The sequence below is a fragment of the Mobula birostris genome, chromosome 8 (genome assembly GCF_030028105.1).
Source record: "Mobula birostris isolate sMobBir1 chromosome 8, sMobBir1.hap1, whole genome shotgun sequence".
Taxonomy (NCBI): domain Eukaryota; kingdom Metazoa; phylum Chordata; class Chondrichthyes; order Myliobatiformes; family Myliobatidae; genus Mobula; species Mobula birostris.
In genome coordinates, this window is record NC_092377.1 from 86,942,293 (window position 1) to 86,961,524 (window position 19,232).

A 19,232-nucleotide genomic window follows, 5' to 3' on the forward strand; every position below is an offset into this window, starting at 1 on the left:
CGCTACGACAAAACAACAAATTTCATGATATATGTCAATGATAATAAACCTGATTCTGACTCAAGTCCCTTGCAATTACTTCAAAGTTATTTTTACTGAAGCAAAGCAAACCGGACAACGTTAAAGTCTCCAACATCTGCTGAATGATTGCCACCTGAATTGTTGATCAAAGGTAAAAGAGCTACTGTGTATTTCCAAGTGTTTCTTTTTCCATATAATTTGGAGTAGCAGCAGCCTTGTCCTTGACACAAGGAGCCTTTGTGAAGTGATGGGGGAGGATATTTTGACTGGGTCAGGACCAGAATCATTACCATTGCCGCAGGACCCAATTACACACCAAGTGCACAGTGGAAATAAAAACATTTTCATATTCTCTAACCTTCATTCGTTTTGAACAAAAACGGGGCATAAATTTAGTCTTAAATAGTAGTTATGCCATCAAATTAATTCAAAAGCAGAGGATGAACCAAGGATACAACCTGTTTTGTCTTTGGTGAAAGGGATTTCAGTCGTTAACAAGATCCTATGGTAGGAGGTTCTGGGGCAAGTCTGAGCCCAACAACAGTCAAAAGTTCAAAGCAAATTTATTATCGAAGTAGATATACCATATCCTACCATAAGTATATGGTAATATATTTATATATAGTATTACATAAGATTTACACTTTAAGATTCATTCCCTTGCAGTCATTTACAGGAAAAATACAAAAGAATTTTATGAAAAACTGTACATAAATGCTGAAAAACATCAATGTGCAAAAGACAAACTATGCAAATAAAATTAATACTGAGAACACAAGTCGTAAAGAGCTGTCATGAATTGTAAACACACACTGATCACAGATTTTTATTTAGATATATAGTGCGGAAACAGGCCTTGCTGGCCCAATGATCCTATGCCACCCATTTACACCTATGTGACCAATTAACCTACTAATCCATATGTCTTCTGAATGTGGGAGGAAACCGGAGCACCCAGAGGAAACCCACACAGTCACGGGGAGACCATAGAAGCTACTCACCGATAGCGGCAGAATTGAACTGGGGTTGCTGCTGCTGTTAAAGAATTACACTAACCACTAAGCTACCATGCCGCCATAATGCTGGCCAGTTTGCCTGTCTAGAATGTAGCCCCATGTCATTTAGCTTAGTACTTATACTGTTCTATCTTTGAACGTCTTCACCCTGATTGGTAAAATTTTATAGGAAAATAGGTTGCTCCATGCTGATATCGCACAGGGCAGGATCTTGCAGACAATGCAATTTACTTCCTATTCAACTATACCTCTTCCCACCCTGCCACATGCAAAAATGCCATTCCCTATTCCCAGTTCCTCAGTCTCTGCCGCATCTGCTCCCAGGATGAGGCTTTCTGTTCCAGGACATCTCAAATGTCATCATTCTTTAAGGATCGTATTTTCCCTTCTACTGTCATCAATGATGCCCTCACCCGCATCTCCTCCATTTCCCGCACTTCGGCCCTCACCCCATCCTCCCGCAACCACAACAGGGACAGAGTTCCCCTTGTCCTTACCTACCACCCCACCAGCCTCCGGATCCAGCACATTATCCTCCGCAACTTCCGCCATCTTCAACAGGACCCCACCACTAAGCACATCTTTCCCTCTCCACCCCTCTCCGCTTTCTGCAGGGATCGGTCCCTTTGCGAATCCCTTATCCACACATCCATTCCCACTGGTCTCCCACCCGGCACTTATTCTTGTAAGCGTAAGTGCTACACCTGTCCCTACACCTCATCTCTTGCAACCATTCAGGGCCCCAAACAGTCCTTTCAGGTGAGACAACACTTCACTTGTGAGTCTGTTGGGGTCATCTATTGCATCCGGTGCTCCCAGTGCAGCCTCATCTACATTGGTGAAACCCGACGCAGATTGGGGGACCACTTCGTTGAGCACCTCCAGTCCGTCTGCCAAAACAGACAGGATCTCCCAGTAGCCACCCACTTCAACTCTGCTTCCCATTCCCATTCAGATATGTCCATACATGGCCTCCTCTACTGCCATGATGAGGCTAAACTTAGGTTGCAGGAGCAACACCTCATATACCGTCTAGGTAGTCTCCAGCCCCTTGGTATGAACATAGAATTTTCCAACTTCCGGTAATTCCCTCCCCCTCCCTTCCTCTATCCCTATTTCACTCTACCCCCTCCCCCAGCTCCCTCATGGTTCCGCCTCCTTCTTCTACCACCCATTGTTTTCAGGGCTATGACGTCAATGCTTCCCCTCCCCCACCCCTTTGTCTTTCAAATTACAAGTCTATCAACTGACATTACAAGCGTTCTTCAAATCCTTCCCCATCTTTCATTCTTCAGTCCTGACGAAGGGTTCCGGCCCGAAACGTCGACTCATCATTTCTGACTGATGCTGCCTGATCTGTTGAGTTCATCCAGCGTACTGGAAGTGTTGCTTTGATCTTTTACAGCATCTGCAGATTATTTTGTGTTTGCAATTTACTTCCTCCTCTTCCATGCCTCTGTCTTCACTCCCCATTCATCCATCTCAACTGAGAGCTTTTGGCCCCGTTTACAGTTCAACCAGGAGCAACAAACAATCTGGGGGAACTCAGGTCAAGTAGAATCTGTACGTGTGGGTTAGGGAAGGAACAGCTGACATTTCACTTTGATCTCTGCATCAGGACCAAATTTAAAGACCAACCTGCTTATTGTCATACCAAGTTCAACACAAGAGTTTAACTTATTCACTTCTGCGACTACCACCCAACACAAATTTTATCCTCTCCTTGCTTTGGCTTGTCAAAGGAAACTTAAAAGGATTCTTTTCCTACAAGTTATACACTTCATCACTCAATTATCTAATTAAAGATGTCTGACCTGATCCATCAAGGAGCTGTGACTTCTGTAACTCGATCCTGGTTTAAGTGCAGGACTGGCAGAACATACATACATATATAATACTGAACTGTAAACCACTTTTTGCTAGACTGTGGCTCTTCTTACCTGCTAATACAGTAGAAAGCGATGAGCCTAAACAAGTCTGCGAAGCTCAAGCAGGAACCTTCAAGCGAGAACGCTGTGTAACAAGAAAGAGCAAAATAGTATAACCAGACCATTAAGACAGCATATGCATCTGAGAAAGCTATCAGACAGCATTGGGTATTCTTTTCAAGCTGTGCAGGAAACTAACCAAGTATCATGCCATATTTCATAACTAACAAAAAATGCAAGATGTCTGCTTTTGAGATGCAGAAAGTAGACATGACTGGTTTGTTTTAAGCTGAAGCAGCTGTACCAGGCCCATTCACATGCCAAAATTTACTTGTTCCATACTTGCGGTAACATCCTCAAGGGCTTGTTGAAATATCTTTCTTCCTGGGCAGAACAAAGTATATTTAGATTACACTTACATAGAATATAGAGACTGTTATTTTCATTAAAAACGTTGAACTTAATTGAGCAGCAGGGCTGAAAATCCAGTGCTATTTCCTGCAGTTCCATCATTTCCAGCATTTAATAGTAGAGCTGCCCACTTTGTAAACACAAGGACATTTCTGAACAGATGGTTAACATATTGTAAAATCTCTGCTAATATCTTATTGTTTGGGGAGGCTTTTTGTTTAAAGTTACATATAAGCATATTGCTAACCTCAGCAAAAAAAACCATGAGTGCTGTAGAAGGGTGGTTTCCAACAATCCCAATTTGGGAAAAAGCCAATGGAATTGGTGACAGGTCTCCCAGGAGCTGTGCCTTGGGAGAAAATGAATGCAAGTTAGCTTGGCTATTATAAACATTCCACTTGCCTACAGATTAATCATTCCTTCTTGACCGTAGCAAGTTAGTTGGGATGGAAGTGGGGCGAGGGGAGGAAAACTAACAAAAATCATGTAGGTGGAGGTGGGGGGGGGGTGTTTGTGGGAGCACAGATTCAGGTCTTTCAGCCTAATGAGCCCATGCCAAGCACAGTGCCCCCACAGCCAATCCTAATTTCCTGCACTCCAGCCATGTCTCTCAAAGTCCCACCCCTCCCCTATCCGAGTGTTTCTTAAGTAATACCACTTTACCTGCCGCAACGACTTTTTCTGGAAGCTCATCCATATATTCACCACCCTCCCTTTGTGTGAAACAGTTACCCCTCAAGATTTTCCCTGCAACCTGGCAGCTTTGCTGTTCCTCAGTAAGGCCTAAGCCATACCTCCCTAAAGCTAGCTGTGAGTATGGGAGTCATTTTACTAAATGAGTTTTGGGTTTGGTTTTACTTGTTATTTTAAATAACTTTTTTTGCAATGTTAAAAATATATAAGCACTTTAGAAGTTACTCAGAACAATGAATTTTTTGTTGCACTGAAAAAATTTGCAGTGTTGCATTGTGATTGATGCTGTAGAAAATCACTGCTGTAGCCTTTAATAATTATGCATTGTTAATCTTTTCTATAGTATTAAGTTAATTTGTAGACATAAAAAATTGTTATTTACCTGAATGAAATGCTGTGACTTTTGTTTGTTTGGGCTGCCAAGGTGCCTTGCAATAACACTTTCAAACAATGGGTAAATAGCATCTGATCAAATTCCCAATACTTCGTCAACCATACACATCCGGACCTTGACATTTGTAACTATTAGAATTTTAGACTTCATGACATCCCAAAGGTTTGGCCGCTGCCATCTCCTGCTGTGTGCAACATGCAAAGTCTACCAGGGCAATTTCCTGTTCCATCCATCAGGACCTTTCATGAGTCCTGAAGAAAGATCTCAGCTGAAAACTTTGACTGTTTATTCCTCTCCATAGATGCTGTCTGACCTGCTGAGTTCCTCCAGCATTTTCTGTTTTACTCTGGATTTCCATCATTTACAGAATCGCTTGTGTTCCTATTTCACCCAAATTTTTTCAGTTCTCTACAAGGGACAAAGAAACCAGAGTGCACCAGAACAAGCTGGGATAAGTTGGAACAGCCGTTCCATCTGCAATGATAAAAGGAATGCTGTATTCAGATTGTACAGCAGCCATTGGTCACCATTAAGATTTAAGCAGCAGCACCATAGCAAATGATGTAGTTCCAATGTAGAAACAAAGAAATAGGAGCCACATTGAGCAAATTCAGGTCTACAAGCCAGCTTTGCCATTCATTTATTTATCATATGTGCTGCACATTGAAACATACAGTGAAACGTGTCATTTGCAGTGTCAACACGTCTAAGGATGCACTGGCAGTAACCTACTAGTGTCACCACCCATTCCAGTGCCAACACAGAATTCCCATAATGTTCAGCACAACAACAAAAGCAAAACAAGCCCCTTTCCTCCCTCCCACCCACCCATTCAATCACACATAGATAGGCCTTGGCCTCCAACCCCAGGACAGACCGCTTACGGACCTCCAGTGTACTTGTAGACATTGGGCCTTCAACTACTGGACACGCTGCCCTAGGAGATTCGAGAATTGGTTCTCGACTTCCAGATTCGCCGACTTCCCTTTTCAAGCCTAGCTGTTTGCATCGGTCTTTGGTATCTACTCCAAGACTGGCAGATCATGGACTCTATGCTTTGAACTCCAGACTCACAGGGATGTCCAAACCTGGGAGTTGTTGATGGGGGAGGCAGGGGTGGGGAGAGTCCATAAGGCATAGGAGCAGAATTAGGCCATTCGGCCCATTGAGTCCACTCCTCCATTTCATCATGGCTGATCCATTTTCCTCTCAACCCCATTCTCTGGCCTTCTCCCCGTAACCTTTCATGCCCTGACAAATCAAGAACCTATCAACCTCCACCTTGAATACACCCAATGACCTGGCTTCCACAGTAGCCTGTGACAATGGATTCCACAGATTCAGCACCCTCTGGCTAAAGAAATTCCTCCTCATCTCCATTCTAAATGGACGCCCCTCTGTTCTGTGCCCTATGGCCAGAGCCTCCCCCATAATAGGAAACATCCTCTCCATCTAGGCTTTTCAACATTCGATAGGTTTCAATGAGATTCCCCTATTCTTCTAAGTTGCAGCAAGTAAAGACCCAGAACCATCAATCGCTCCTCATATGATAACCCTTTTCATTCCCAGAATCATTCTCATGAAACTCCTCTGAACCCTCTCTGACATTAGCACATCCTTTCTTAATGGCTGACCCTCTCTCTCAGGAGCATTTGCTTGTTCTCTTCAGCGTCACGGAGGACTACAGCACACAAAATGGCCCACTGGCCCACCCAGTCCCATCTGCCTGTACCAGGACCATATCCCTCCAATCCATGTACAGTACTGTGCTAAAGTCTTAGGTATATCATATACACCCTGCCTGGCGTCTCATGGCTGGGTGTGTCTGCGCCCACACCAACCCCGTGCCTGGCACTCCTTTTCTGTCACCTGTCCCACATTCCTCCTGCAGTCCTCCACCCTCACAATTCCCAGCATCCTTTGCTCCCACCAGATTTACAAGCTTGCTCTCAGCTCCATGTTGACAAATGCGGTACTGTGCACCCTAGATATATATAGGTGCTTCAGACTTTTGCACAGTACTGTAATTATCCAAACTTTATAAATGTTGTGAATGAACAACAAACTTCACAATATATAGCAGTGATATAAAACCTGATTCTGATTCATCACTACTGCTGGCAGCTGGATTCACACTCAACTCTCTCTGAATGATGTTCCCCCTCAGGTTCCCCTTAAATAATCCACCTTTCATCCTTAACCTATGACTTATATTTATAGTCAAACCCAACTTCAGTCGGAAAGGCCTGCTTACACATACCCTATCTATACCCCTCTAACAACACTCCCCTCATTCTCCTTTGCTCCAGGGAATAAAGCCCTAAATTGTTCAACCTTTCTCAAGTTCTGGCAACTTCACTGTAAACTTTCTCTAAATTAATTCAATCTTATTGATATTTTTCTCTACCTGTTGATATCTTTTGTGTTTAAAAACATAACTACGCATTTTCTAAGTATATTCAATGATTAAGTTTCATTGCCCGGACCAACTATTGAGTTTAGCCATAGCAAGTTGGAGCTTTAGACAAACCTCTTCACTATCTATGGCACCCCGAATTTTCAGATCAAATTTAATTAACCTATCTCCTATATTCATATACAAGCCATAAATTTATATAACCAACATCAAAGGCCCCACTGTAATCCTTGTTTTACACCACTAGTCCCTGGTTTAAAATCAGACCACCACAACCCATCTGTCTCCTATTATCAAGCTAATTTTGAATCCAATTTGCTAGCCTGCCATGGATCTTAAGGCCATATGGGGCCCTTATTACCATCCATTGTACTCCCCTCATCAATGTGCTTAGTTACTTCCTCAAAAGAAAAATTGCCACAGTATTTTCCATTAACAAAGTCAAGCTGACTTTATGTAATTAATCTGTGTTTTCAAGTGAAAATAAACCCTATCCCTTAGGACCTTTTCCAATGGTTGCCCTACTACTAACACAGAGACAGGATCCAAGGTCATTAGAATTGTGTAGCTGCAACATCGTGTCATCCATAGTTCGAGCATTTTAACACAGGAATGATGTTACAGATCAAGTCAGTTGACAGGCTTGCATAGGAAGTTGGAAGTCCATTTCTTCTGGGTGGTAGAAATCACATGGTTGCGCAGTGGCATTGAGAAAAAGTTGGTGGGTGTTCAACCTGACCACTAAAGACTCCTAAGGCATCTTATCTACATGCAGGAAGTTGGAAAGGCAGTCACTACATTCCATCACCAGATTTGATTTTACCAGCAGAGCTCCAAAAACAACTGGTGGAGTTCCAGCACAGCATGAAAGAGAAATGAGAGGAAGATCACACTGAAATAACACTCTTTTGAGTTGGGAAAAATGAAAACAAACCTATCTCCATTTGTTATTTTCTGCTTTGAAACTAAGAATTTATTGACTGTAACAAATTATTTTGCTTCTTCAAAACAGTGATGGTTTCTTGGTATATCTCATGCATTATTGTAATTACATTATTAACATTTGTTCTTTCAATGATAGCAGAATTAAATGTCAAATACTTACTATATTGGCTTTCCTTTATTGGGAAGTCTTGTATAAAGTGTGGTCCTGGCTCAGATAATCGTACAGATATGATTTTCTTCTGTGTCCTGCCTGATTTTCGAACAAGGAAGATCTGTTACAATAAACAGATATTGATATCAGAGGTGATGGAACTGCTTGGTAATTCAAATAGGACTAATGATAAGGCAGCTCACTTCAAATGAGTCATCTTAACAAAGACTTAGTTAAGTAGTAACTGTTGCATTGAGGCCCAGCAAATCTTGAAGAACAGCACCTCATCTTCTGTCTGAAGAAGTCACAGCCTACTGGATTTAATATTGAACTCTACAATGTCAGATATCTTGATTTCTACCTGCATCAAGCAAGTGGCTAGACAGGTCCTTTCTGCTCTGCATACATAATTCACACATCGTTTTACTTTATCTTCTCAGTAACCGCTCATATTCACTCATTGACCAGATAACCTTGTTTACAGTTTAGCTCAATGGTCAACTTGGTTTTACCTTATAAGAGACATCATTCCCTACACCCCCAGCAGCTTAACAAGTTTCCTTTGTCTCCTTCCCAGTTCCATGAAGGGTTGTCAAGCTGAAATGTTCACCCCCAGAGACACAGCCTGACATGCTGAGCACCTTCAGTATTTCCTGGTTTTAATTCAGATTTCCAGCACCTGCAGTTTTTTTTTTAACCTGCAGCTGAGCCTTTACTGAGCTTGGCTGAGGGACTCAAAAGGATCAGAGGCTGGTCCACTGATAAAATTAAGATGTGTAAATGCTGAAAGCACTGGAGAGCAAGGTCAGAACAAAGATCATCATGGAATGGACCCTCCTGTGCTTCAGTCTATCAGATTCTCTTTACCGCCATGCAATCAGCCTCTGCATTTGTTCATGAAGATCCTTCATATATTGGCTCCTGCTGAAGAAAGTCCCTCAACTTGATTTGCCTTTTACAAATCTCTGATTTGTCCTTATCCCATGTTCATCAATACGCCATGGCTTGTAAGTTTGGGCATCTGCAAGGGTTGATGGAGGGGTTACTGTTTTCAATATTGACATGAAGATAACTTGCAGCCAGTTTAAAGGACGCATGATCACAATTTGCAGCAAAGGAGTGTCATGAGCTGTGAAGAGAGAAATAAATGTTTCAAGTGAATGTAAAGGGAAAAGAAATTGATAGTCACTGGTGAAATTTAATCCATGTAAACATAATGTGAATATTGAACAGAAGCACAAGTGGCAAAAAGGCCATAAGCTCCACTAGGCTTGTGGATCCAGAGTCAATCTACATGTGGTAAGATGTAAGATGTCGGTCCACAAATCTCAGAATTTTGATAACATCTCCAAGATGGCCCCTCGGAGGGCAGCAACTCGACCATAGCTGCCAATTTAACATGACCATCAGCATGTTTATATAGTTTCATGTTTTTCCCTCCCTCTACCACTGTATTCACTCTCAGCCACCTCCCAAACTCTCCATGTCTTTAACCCTCTTTCGCATATCCCTGCCCCTTGTTCGGATTTATGGTGGTTAGTCTTTCAGCCATCTTGACTTTGTACTCTAGAATTACCTCCCCAAAGGTACTCCCTAAAAATCTCCTGTGTGTCCAGGCTGAGATATCTCTCCTCATTCATCCTGCTTTGCCTTGGTTTCCAATGCATCCAAATATGCTTCTGTGAAGCACATCAGAGCATTAAAGGTTTCTGTGGCAGAAAGCACACTGACCTACAGGAAGATTTAAACATGTCATTCACCCTCCTACATCTGGATATGTCCATCCTTCAGAAGATTAATTTGGACTGTTGCTCACAGCAATGACCTTTAATATTAATAAAACTACCAATCTTAATTTAGATAGTTTATAATCCAGCTGTCGTAATTCATAATAATGACGTGCAGTTTCCTGGCTGTTTTCGTGTTTAAACAAACTGCTTGATCTTCACTTCCCCGACATAGCATGCAAGGTTATATAGACGTTTTGTGAGTTTATTTGATACGTATCTGGAATGGAGTAGGAAGGGGTGGGTGGCAGGGAGATTTACATTGAACAATTTATCAGGAATTTGCTTGCTTTTGGCCGTAATATGTGTTTTTTTTTATTCTAGCCACACACTGTAGCTATTCATTTAGAAATGGAAGAAATCCCTTTGGTAATTTTTTGATGAAAGAAACTTTGAAGTTTTTTTTATAAATTGAAAACTAACAAAAACTTCTTAAAATACAGACCGCCTAACAGATGTGCCAAATTTTCAATGAGCAGGTGTACTTGGAAGAACAAGCTATAATGCTGAATCAATCACTGACCACTGGAAATTGGATAGTCTTATTTGCTCCATTGCATTTGTTACATTTTTCTTTGTTATCATAAAATTTTACTAAGTCATAGCATTGCTAAGTAGTTCCTCTGCAGTCAGAATGGTGAATCTACTTAAAGACCCACCTGCACGTGATAAATATGTCACTCTGACCCTGCACTTTTGGACTGTCTGTGTCTGAGTGTGCCAAACAGTTGCTCTCCCTGCCCAACTTGGGAGACACTAGGCCTTCAGAACTGATGGACCACATGCTGTCTCTCCTGGGCAGTCAACATCCTTGCCGAAGGGTCTTGGCCCGATAGTGTCGACTGTACTTTTGCCATAGATGCTGCCTGGCCTACTGAGCTCCTACAGCATTTTGTCTGTGTTGGTTGAATCAACATCCTTGTTTTATTTTTAAAGAACTGTTTATGCAACAAATGCCTGATCAAGTTCGCACTGCCTTTGCTAATATACCCATGAAGGACTAGAGGGAGCTTGCGAAAATGGCCACTAGTCTACACTCAGGCAGGCAGAGGTTCAACATTCCTCTTCCTTTCCCTGTCTCAATAAGCCCTGTCAGCAGAGCCTCCAGCATACTCAAAGGCATGACTCTGAACCAGAAAACGCTGGGTCTATGTTTTTATCATGTATGCGTTGGCACAAACACCAGCAAGTGCTGACTGTCACGCAGCTTCAACAGTGCTTGCACATTGGGACATAGGAGGACTGTGAACACCAGCTGCCAGGGTCATCTATTGTTCATTACAAACACACTTTCATGGTGATTACTTCCTGTGTGATACAGCTGCTCAAGTGAGTGTGGTGCCAGCCTTGCCCACTGATTATAAGGCAGAGAGTGATGGACCCTTGCTGGAGGCTGCTAAAGGGAGCAGGATCCAGACTTATGGGACACGACACGTGATGCCCTGTTTCACTGGACTACACTGCACATGGAACTTTGTCTTGGTTAAAGTTGCTAGATCTCTACTTGGCGCAGATTCCCTGTGCACCAAAGAATTGTTAGTAGATCTCAAGAACTGCTAGCTTGTGGACGCAAAAGTCTTTGGGCTATTACCCTGTGGCCCCAGTAAGTTCCTCACGATGACTCTGTCTAGTGCATGTACTGTCACATGTGAATTCACTTGCCTGCTAAGCAAATTCCCAACCTTCACCAAGCCCACATTTTCCACTACTCAAAGACTCAAAAGCATGGGGTTCAGTACCCCATTTCCACGAATTGCTCACCAGTCCATGCCTGTGTGCACAGACCATACACAGAAAAGCTGGCCAGCGAGTATGCTAACCTGGAAATGCTTGGCATTGTACGCAGGTCGAATAGCCTTTGGGGCTCCCCTCTCCACATGGTCTCCAAATCTCATGGTGGTTGCCGTCAATGTGGGGACTACCACCACCTCAACAAGGCCATCACACCCAATCGCTACCTAGTCCCATACTTTCAAGACTTTAGCACGTTTAGCCGAAACGATAACTTTTTCTAAAGTGGACTTAGTCAGGACTACCATCAGGTGCCTACGTGTACTGAGGATGTTCCCAAAACTGTTGATATAACCCTGTTTGGCCAATCTGAGTTTCTGTGCATACCGTTTGGGCTAAAAAAAAAAGTGTACAGCATGGAGTTCCCAGCAACTAATGGACACCATGTTAAAAGAATTAGATTTTCTTTTGGTTTAACTGAACGACATACTTGTTGCCAATGCATCCAGATTCGAACACCTGTCTCATCTCCGCACACTTTTCAAGCACTTAAGCCAACATGGGCTAATTACTAACTCCGCTAAATTCCAGTTTGGTTTGTCAACTATTGACTTTTTCAGCCACCGCTTCGCTGCAGGAAGTGTGACTTCCCTGCCGTCAAAAGTTGCTGCTGTAATGGACTTTCCAGTACCCCTGCACCACAAGAATTTTTAGATATGGTGAATTTCTATCACCATTTCATTCCACGAGCTGCTGAACTTATGTTCCCCTTGTATTGTGCCCTTAAAGGCAGTGCCCCAATGGCATGCTTGGGTGGTCAGCAGACATGACGAGAGCATTTGATGACACCAAATGAGCTCTTTCAAACGCGACTTTACCGGCCCATGCACTCCCTAACTACTGACGCCTCAGCCTTTGCCATGGGTCCTGTGCACAAACAGCTGGCTGGAGGCATATGTCAGCCACTCGCCTTCTTCAGCCGGCAGCTCCATCCTCTCCTTCCATGTTTGACTGCGAGGTTCTCAGTCTCTATCAGGCTGCCCGCCAGAGACTGCACAGCAGCGATGCCACATGGCCTACATTTTGGAATTCCCAACTGACGTACTGCACATCAAAGGGAAAAATAATGTCATAGCTGATTGCCTCTCACAGCCCGCCGTCCAAGCTACCGGACAGCAGTCATGGGCCTGTGGCTGGCTGACATCAGATTTGGGGATGCAGGAGTTCCTCTCCTGTGTGATATCTCAACTGGTCGCCCTTGCCCCATAGTACCTGCAAACTGGAGGTGTACTGTTTTCAACTAGATTCACGGCCTCTCGCATCCAGGTGGGAAGGCTTCAGAGAAACCGGTTGCTTTAAAATTTGTGTGGCCTTGGGAAGGACATGCAAGAATGGAGTGCAGCCTGTGCTGTGTGTCAGCAATGTTTGACCACATCAATATGGACTTGGTAGGTCCTCTTCCCAACTCATGCAGTTTCACGCAGCTCCTTACCATGGTAGACCATACCACCAGATGACCACAGTTTGTCCCTCTAACATCAACAACAGCTGCGGTCGTGGCTCGGGCATTCATTATCACCTGGGTCACTCAGTTCAGCACCCCATCTGATATTTCTCCCGACCAATGGCCCACAACCTTGGCATTAAATTACATCGTACCACAGCGTATCACCGCAGTCCAACGGCCTATGCGAGCGGTTTCACCGTTCCTTAAAGGCTGCTCTGAAGGTCTCCCTGACTGACGAGTGTTGGCACGATCTTGGGTCTCCTGTTGGGCTCAGAATGGCTCCAAGAAAGGACCTGCAGTCCTGCGCAGCTGAGTCTGTGTACAGGTAGTCACGACGGGTGCCGGGTGATTTTATTCCTGACAACACAAGTGCCCGATTGGAGTCTCAGCGGCATTCCAGCCTCCTCAGTAAACACAATTCTTTCATAGTTATTCCTACATCCCTTCATGAAATTCAGCACTCGTGGGTTCCAGCTGACCTGCGTTCTACCTCATTCATTTTTGTCCACCACGATGCACATCAACAACCCCTCAAGTCCCCTTATGATGGCCTGTTCCGCAGTTTAAAATGAAGTGAAAAGACTTTTATTATAGATAGGAAGTTGAAATCTGAATGTATTTCTACAGATTGTCTTAAACCAGCCCACCAAGACCCGGAAGGTTCCACTACCATACCCCCTGCATGATGACATGACCACTTATGTGTCTGCAGACCTTTAGTCGAGCCAGAGGTCCCAGCTGTTACTCTAAGCAAGGCACATAAGACCCGAGCTGGGCAGCACCAGGCAGACTTACAATGCCAGTTTTGGTGAATTTGGGGTGGGGGGGTGCTGTAGGGTAATGTAGTGGGTGACAGACGACTCGTATTGTTCATAATAGAAACCATTCCACATAATTCACAAATACCGTCATTGAATTGTTGTGGTCACTTCAAGAGACAGTGTCTAACGTAATGACGTCAGTGCAGGGCGACTGCTTTTGGTTTGATCGCAATGAAAGTGAAGGGCTGCGGCTTTCGTTGAGCACCTAAACCAACTCTTGCGTGTTTTATTCACAAAATCCTACAATGGTGGTCAATAGGTAATGAGTGGGGTGCAAGACAAAAGGCTGTATGAAGATTAGCTAAGGCAGATCAGGGATAAGGAGCGCAAGTACTGATGTAACCAATTTGTACAGTCTCTGTCTTGTCCTCCATCTAGTGTGCTTTGAAAACTATGAACCGCTCCACTAACCCTCATGTTCTGAGAAGGTTCCTGACTCAAAAACACTAATTGAAGTTTCTTTCCACAGATGCTGCTTAACTCCTCCAGCATATCCTTTTTTAACTGAGCTGATACAACTTTTCTCAAGTGCATCCTTTGAAAGAGAAATCCGATGCACCTTACTCAAATATGTCAGCTATCGTTTTCAGAAGTGACTTACCCCAGCATCCTCGGGCTGCAGAATGCGTAGACAACCCTCATCACTCAAGCCAAGTTGTAGCCAGACTGGATGGGTATGCAGAAGTCGATCAAAGATGCTGAGGTTGCATAGGAAGCTTTCATAGCCGGAATCCCTCAGCCAGTGTTTAGCAGCTTGTTCTCTCTCACGGTCATAATCCATATCCCTTTGCAAACTGAGCAACAAATCATCATCAGTGAGTAAAATAATTAAACCATCAGTTTAAAGTAGGCAGTGATGCAAGTAAACTAAGTATATAATTTTAACATCAGTTTCCCTGAAGGAGCATTTTAAAAAACATTTTCTAATTTAGAAACAACACTACCGCAACTGGGGAAAGAGACATTTTGGTGATCAGTCATTAACTCTTTCAAGTGGCAGCATGTAATCATTCATTTTCAGCTAAAATTTGATGAACAGCCATATAGGATTTCATGGACAACAGTGGCCAACCCAACGATGGACACATCCTTAAATGAATGAACTGGATGTCTAATCTAAGGAGCAACACCAAGAGTGAAGTACCAAGCTCAAATTTAATGTTGTTGCTTAAACTAGGTGAAGCGAAAGATTATTTTTTCCCCACAACAGTTCCTGCATTTTGAGTGGAGGAAATCAGTGAACATATTAAAGTTCCAAACTAGTTATCCTTGCATTGCCACAATAACACATACCATGTAACTTGTCAGTGGGAACAAATTTTCTCAGTAATGTCTACGATTAATTACTCATGTCAGATCAGAGACTACCAGCCATTTCACTGTCCTGCAGCCAAATCCTTATCCATGATAAACAGAGGTCACAGTTGACAATTGTGTTCTGATGACAGCAAGTGTCTGCCCATCCCACTATTTCACAGGTCTGATAACAAGGTGATCAGACTGCATTCTCCAATTTAAGTCTAATAACACAAACACATGCTCACTGATTGCAACAATAAAATATGGCACTCCGTTTTGTGAAACATTTGATCTGTTCTGGAGATTCATGTGGGCAGAAATTTGAAATAAGTCACAGTGCACTTAGAGAGCTGGTCACTTTCTTGTCATCATTTTACCCAAACTGGATGTCTATGGATATATGTGTTCTATTGTGAACAATTTTATCACTCAAATTGACAACCCTTGATTAAATTTTCAAGCAATAAGTTACCATTTGATTTTTCCATTTTGCAATCAAATTACACTTTGTACTTTCATCCCACTGTCATCTGAAGAATATGACTTTTGTTATATTGCTCAATGAACAATAATGCTCAGTTCCCCATCACTTATGCAGCAGCAATAGGGGACTCTATAGTTAGGGGGTCAGATAGGCGATTCTGTGGACGCAGGAAAGAAATGCAAATAATAGATGATAGACAATAGGTGCAGGAGTAGGCCATTCGGCCTTTCGAGCCAGCATCGCCATTCACTGTGATCATGACTGATCATCCACAATCAGTATCCAGTTCCTGCCTTATCCCCATAACCTTTGATTCCGCTATCTTTAAGAGCTCTATCCATCTCTTTCTTGAAAGCATCCAGAGACTTGGCCACCACAGCCTTCTGGGGCAGAGCATTCCATATATCCACCACTCTCTGGGTGAAAAAGTTTTTCCTCAACTCCGTTCTAAATGGTCTACCCCTTATTCTTAAACTGTGGCCTCTGGTTCTAGACTCACCCATCAGCGGGAACATGCTTCCTATCTCCAGCATGTCCAATCCCTTAATAATCTCATATGTTTCAATAAGATCCCCTCTCAGCCTTCTAAATTCCAGAGTATACAAGCCCAGCCGCTCCAACCTTTCTACGTATGACAGTCCCGCCATCTGGGGAATTAACATTGTGAATCTACGCTGCACTCCCTCAATAGCAAGAATGTCCTTCCTCAAATTTGGAGACCAAAACTGCACACAGTACTCCAGGTGTGGTCTCACCAGGGCCCTGTACAGCTGCAGAAGGACCTCTTTGCTCTTATGCTCAATTCCCCTTGTTATGAAGGCCAGCATGCCATTAGCTTTCTTCTCTGCCTGCTGTCCTTGCATGCTTGCTTTCAGTGACTGATGTACAAGAACACCTAGATCTCATTGTACTTCCCCTTTTCCTAACTTGACTCCATTTAGATAATAATCTGCCTTCCTGTTCTTACCACCAAAGTGGATAACCTCACATTTATCCACATTAAACTGCATCTGCCATGCATCTGCCCACTCACCCAGCCTGTCCAACTCACCCTGCACTCTCATAACATCCTCCTCACATTTCACACTGCCGCCCAGCTTTGTGTCATCCGCAAATTTGCTAATGTTACTTTTAATTCCCTCATCTAAATCATTAATATATATTGTAAACAGCTGCAGCCTCAGCACTGAACCCTGCGGTACTCCACTGGTCACTGCCTGCCATTCCGAAAGGGACCTGTTAATCACTACTCTGTTTTCTGTCAGCCAGCCAATTTTCAATCCATGTCATTACTCTGCCCCCAATACCATGTGCCCTAATTTTGCCCAAAAATTTCCTCTGTGGGACTTTATCAAAGACTTTCTGAAAGTCCAGGTACACTACATCCACTGGCTCTCCCTTGTCCATTTTCATAGTTACATCCTCAAAAAATTCCAGAAGATTAATCAAGCACGATTTCCCCTTCGTAAATCCATGCTGACTCGGACTGATCCTGTTACTGTTATCCAGATGTGTTGTAATTTCATCTTTTATAATTGACTCCAGCATCTTTCCCACCACCGATGTCTGGCTAACCGGTCTACAATTCCCTGTTTTCTCTCTTCCTCCCTTCTTGAAGAGAGGGACAACATTAGCCACCCTCCAATCCACAGGAACTGATGGTACTTTGCCTCCCAGATGCTAGGGTCTGGGATGTTTCTGATCGTATCCACGATATCTTGAAGTGGGAAGGTGACCAGCCAGAGGTCGTGGTACATATTGGTACCAACTACATAGGTAGGAAAAGGGAGGAGGTCCTGAAAACAGACTACAGGGAGTTAGGAAGGAAATTGAGAAGCAGGACATCAAAGGTAGTAATCTCAGGATTATTGTCTGTGCCACGTGACAGAGAGTATAGAAATAGAATGAGGTGGAGGATAAATGCGTGGCCGAGGGATTGGAGCTGGGGGCAGGGATTCAGATTTCTGGATCATTGGGACCTCTTGGCAGGTGTGACCTGTACAAAAAGGACGGGTTGCACTTGAATCTGAGGGGGACAAATATCCTGGTGGCTATTGGGGAGAGTTTAAACTAGAATTGCTGGGGGTGGGAACTGAACTGAAGTGATGGAGGAAAGGCAGGCTGGCTCACAAATAGAGAAAGCTTGGAGACAGTGTGAAAGGGAGGATAGGGAAGGGGCGCACTCAGACCGATGGTTTGAAATGTGTCTATTTTAATGTGAGGAGTACTATGAATAAAGCGATGAGCTTAGAGTGTGGATCAGCACTTGGAGCTATGATGTTGTGGCTATTACAGAGACTTGGATGGTGCAGAGGCAGGAATGGATACTTCAAGAGACAGGCTTTAGATGTTTCAGAATGGGTAGGGCGGGAGGCAAAAGAGGTGGGGGCATGGCACTGCTGATCAGAGATAGTGTCACGGCTGCAGAAAAGGAGGAAGTCATGGACGGGTTGTCCACGGAGTCTCTGTGGGTAGAAGTTCGGAATAGGAAGGAGTCAATAACTCTACTGGGTGTTTTTTTATAGACTATCCAATAGCAACAGAGACATCAAGGAGCAGATAGGGAGACAGATTCTGCAAAGGTGTAATAATAACAGGGTTGTTGTGTGGTGGTTGTTGTGGTGTGTTCCCAAATATTGATTGGCATCTCCCTCGAGTGAGGGGTTTAGACCGGGTGGGGTTCGTCAGGTGTGATCAGGAAGGTTTCTTAACACAAGAGCCTACAAGAGGAGAGGCTGTACTTGATCTGCTATTGGGAAATGAACCTGGTCAGGTGTCAGGTCTCTCAGTGGGAGAGCATTTTGGAGATAGTGATCACAATTCTATCTCCTTTACCATAGCATTGGAGAGGGATAGGAACAGACAAGTTAGGGAAACGTTTAATTGTAGTAAGGGAAAATATGAGGCTATCAGGCAGGAACTTGGAAGCATAAATTGGAAACAGATGTTCTCAGGGAAATGTATGGAAGAAATGTGGCAAATGTTCAGGGATACTTGCATGGGGATCTGCGTAGGTACATTCCAATGAGACAGGGAAAGGATGGTAGGTTACAGGAACAATGGTGTACAAAGGCTGTTGTAAATCTAGTCAAGAAGAAAAGAAGAGCTTATGAAAGGTTCAAAAAATTAGGTAATGATAGATATCTAGAAGATTATAAGGCTAGCAGGAAGGAGCTTAAGAGTGAAATTAGGAGAACCAGAAGGGGCCATGAGAAGGCCGTGGTGGACAGGATTAAGAAAAACCCCAAGGCATTCTACAAGTATGTGAACAGCAAGAGGATAAGATGTGAGAGAATAGGACCAATCAAGTGTGACAGTGGAAAAGTGTGTATGGAACCAGAGGAGATAGCAGAGGTACTTAATGAATACTTTGCTTCAGTACTCACTACGGAAAAGAATCTTGGCGATTGTAGGGATGACTTGCAGTGGACTGAAAAGTTTGCGCATCTAGATATTAAGGAAGAGGATGTGCTGGAGCTTTTGGAAAGCATCAAGTTGGATAAGTCACCAGGTCTGGACGGGATGTACCCCAGGCTACATGGGGAAGCGAGGGAGGAGATTGCTGAGCTTCTGGCGATGATCTTTGCATTATCAATGAGGATGGGAGAAGTTCCGGAGGATTGGAGGG

At 43.5% G+C, this 19,232-nt stretch overlaps 1 protein-coding gene across 9 annotated transcripts in view; it reads right to left on the reverse strand.

Annotated features, from left to right (window-relative positions):
* Positions 1-19,232, reverse strand: part of LOC140201452 (ras and Rab interactor 2-like) — a 170,968-nt gene that overhangs the window by 35,484 nt on the left and 116,252 nt on the right. For all 9 annotated transcript variants that reach the window (XM_072265579.1, XM_072265580.1, XM_072265585.1 and 6 more), the window contains 3 exons: positions 14,423-14,615; positions 7,985-8,096; positions 2,978-3,050 (listed from right to left, as the gene is read on the reverse strand). In XM_072265579.1, the coding sequence (XP_072121680.1) occupies positions 2,978-3,050; positions 7,985-8,096; positions 14,423-14,615 (378 nt within the window). The remainder of the gene's footprint in view (positions 1-2,977; positions 3,051-7,984; positions 8,097-14,422; positions 14,616-19,232) is intronic.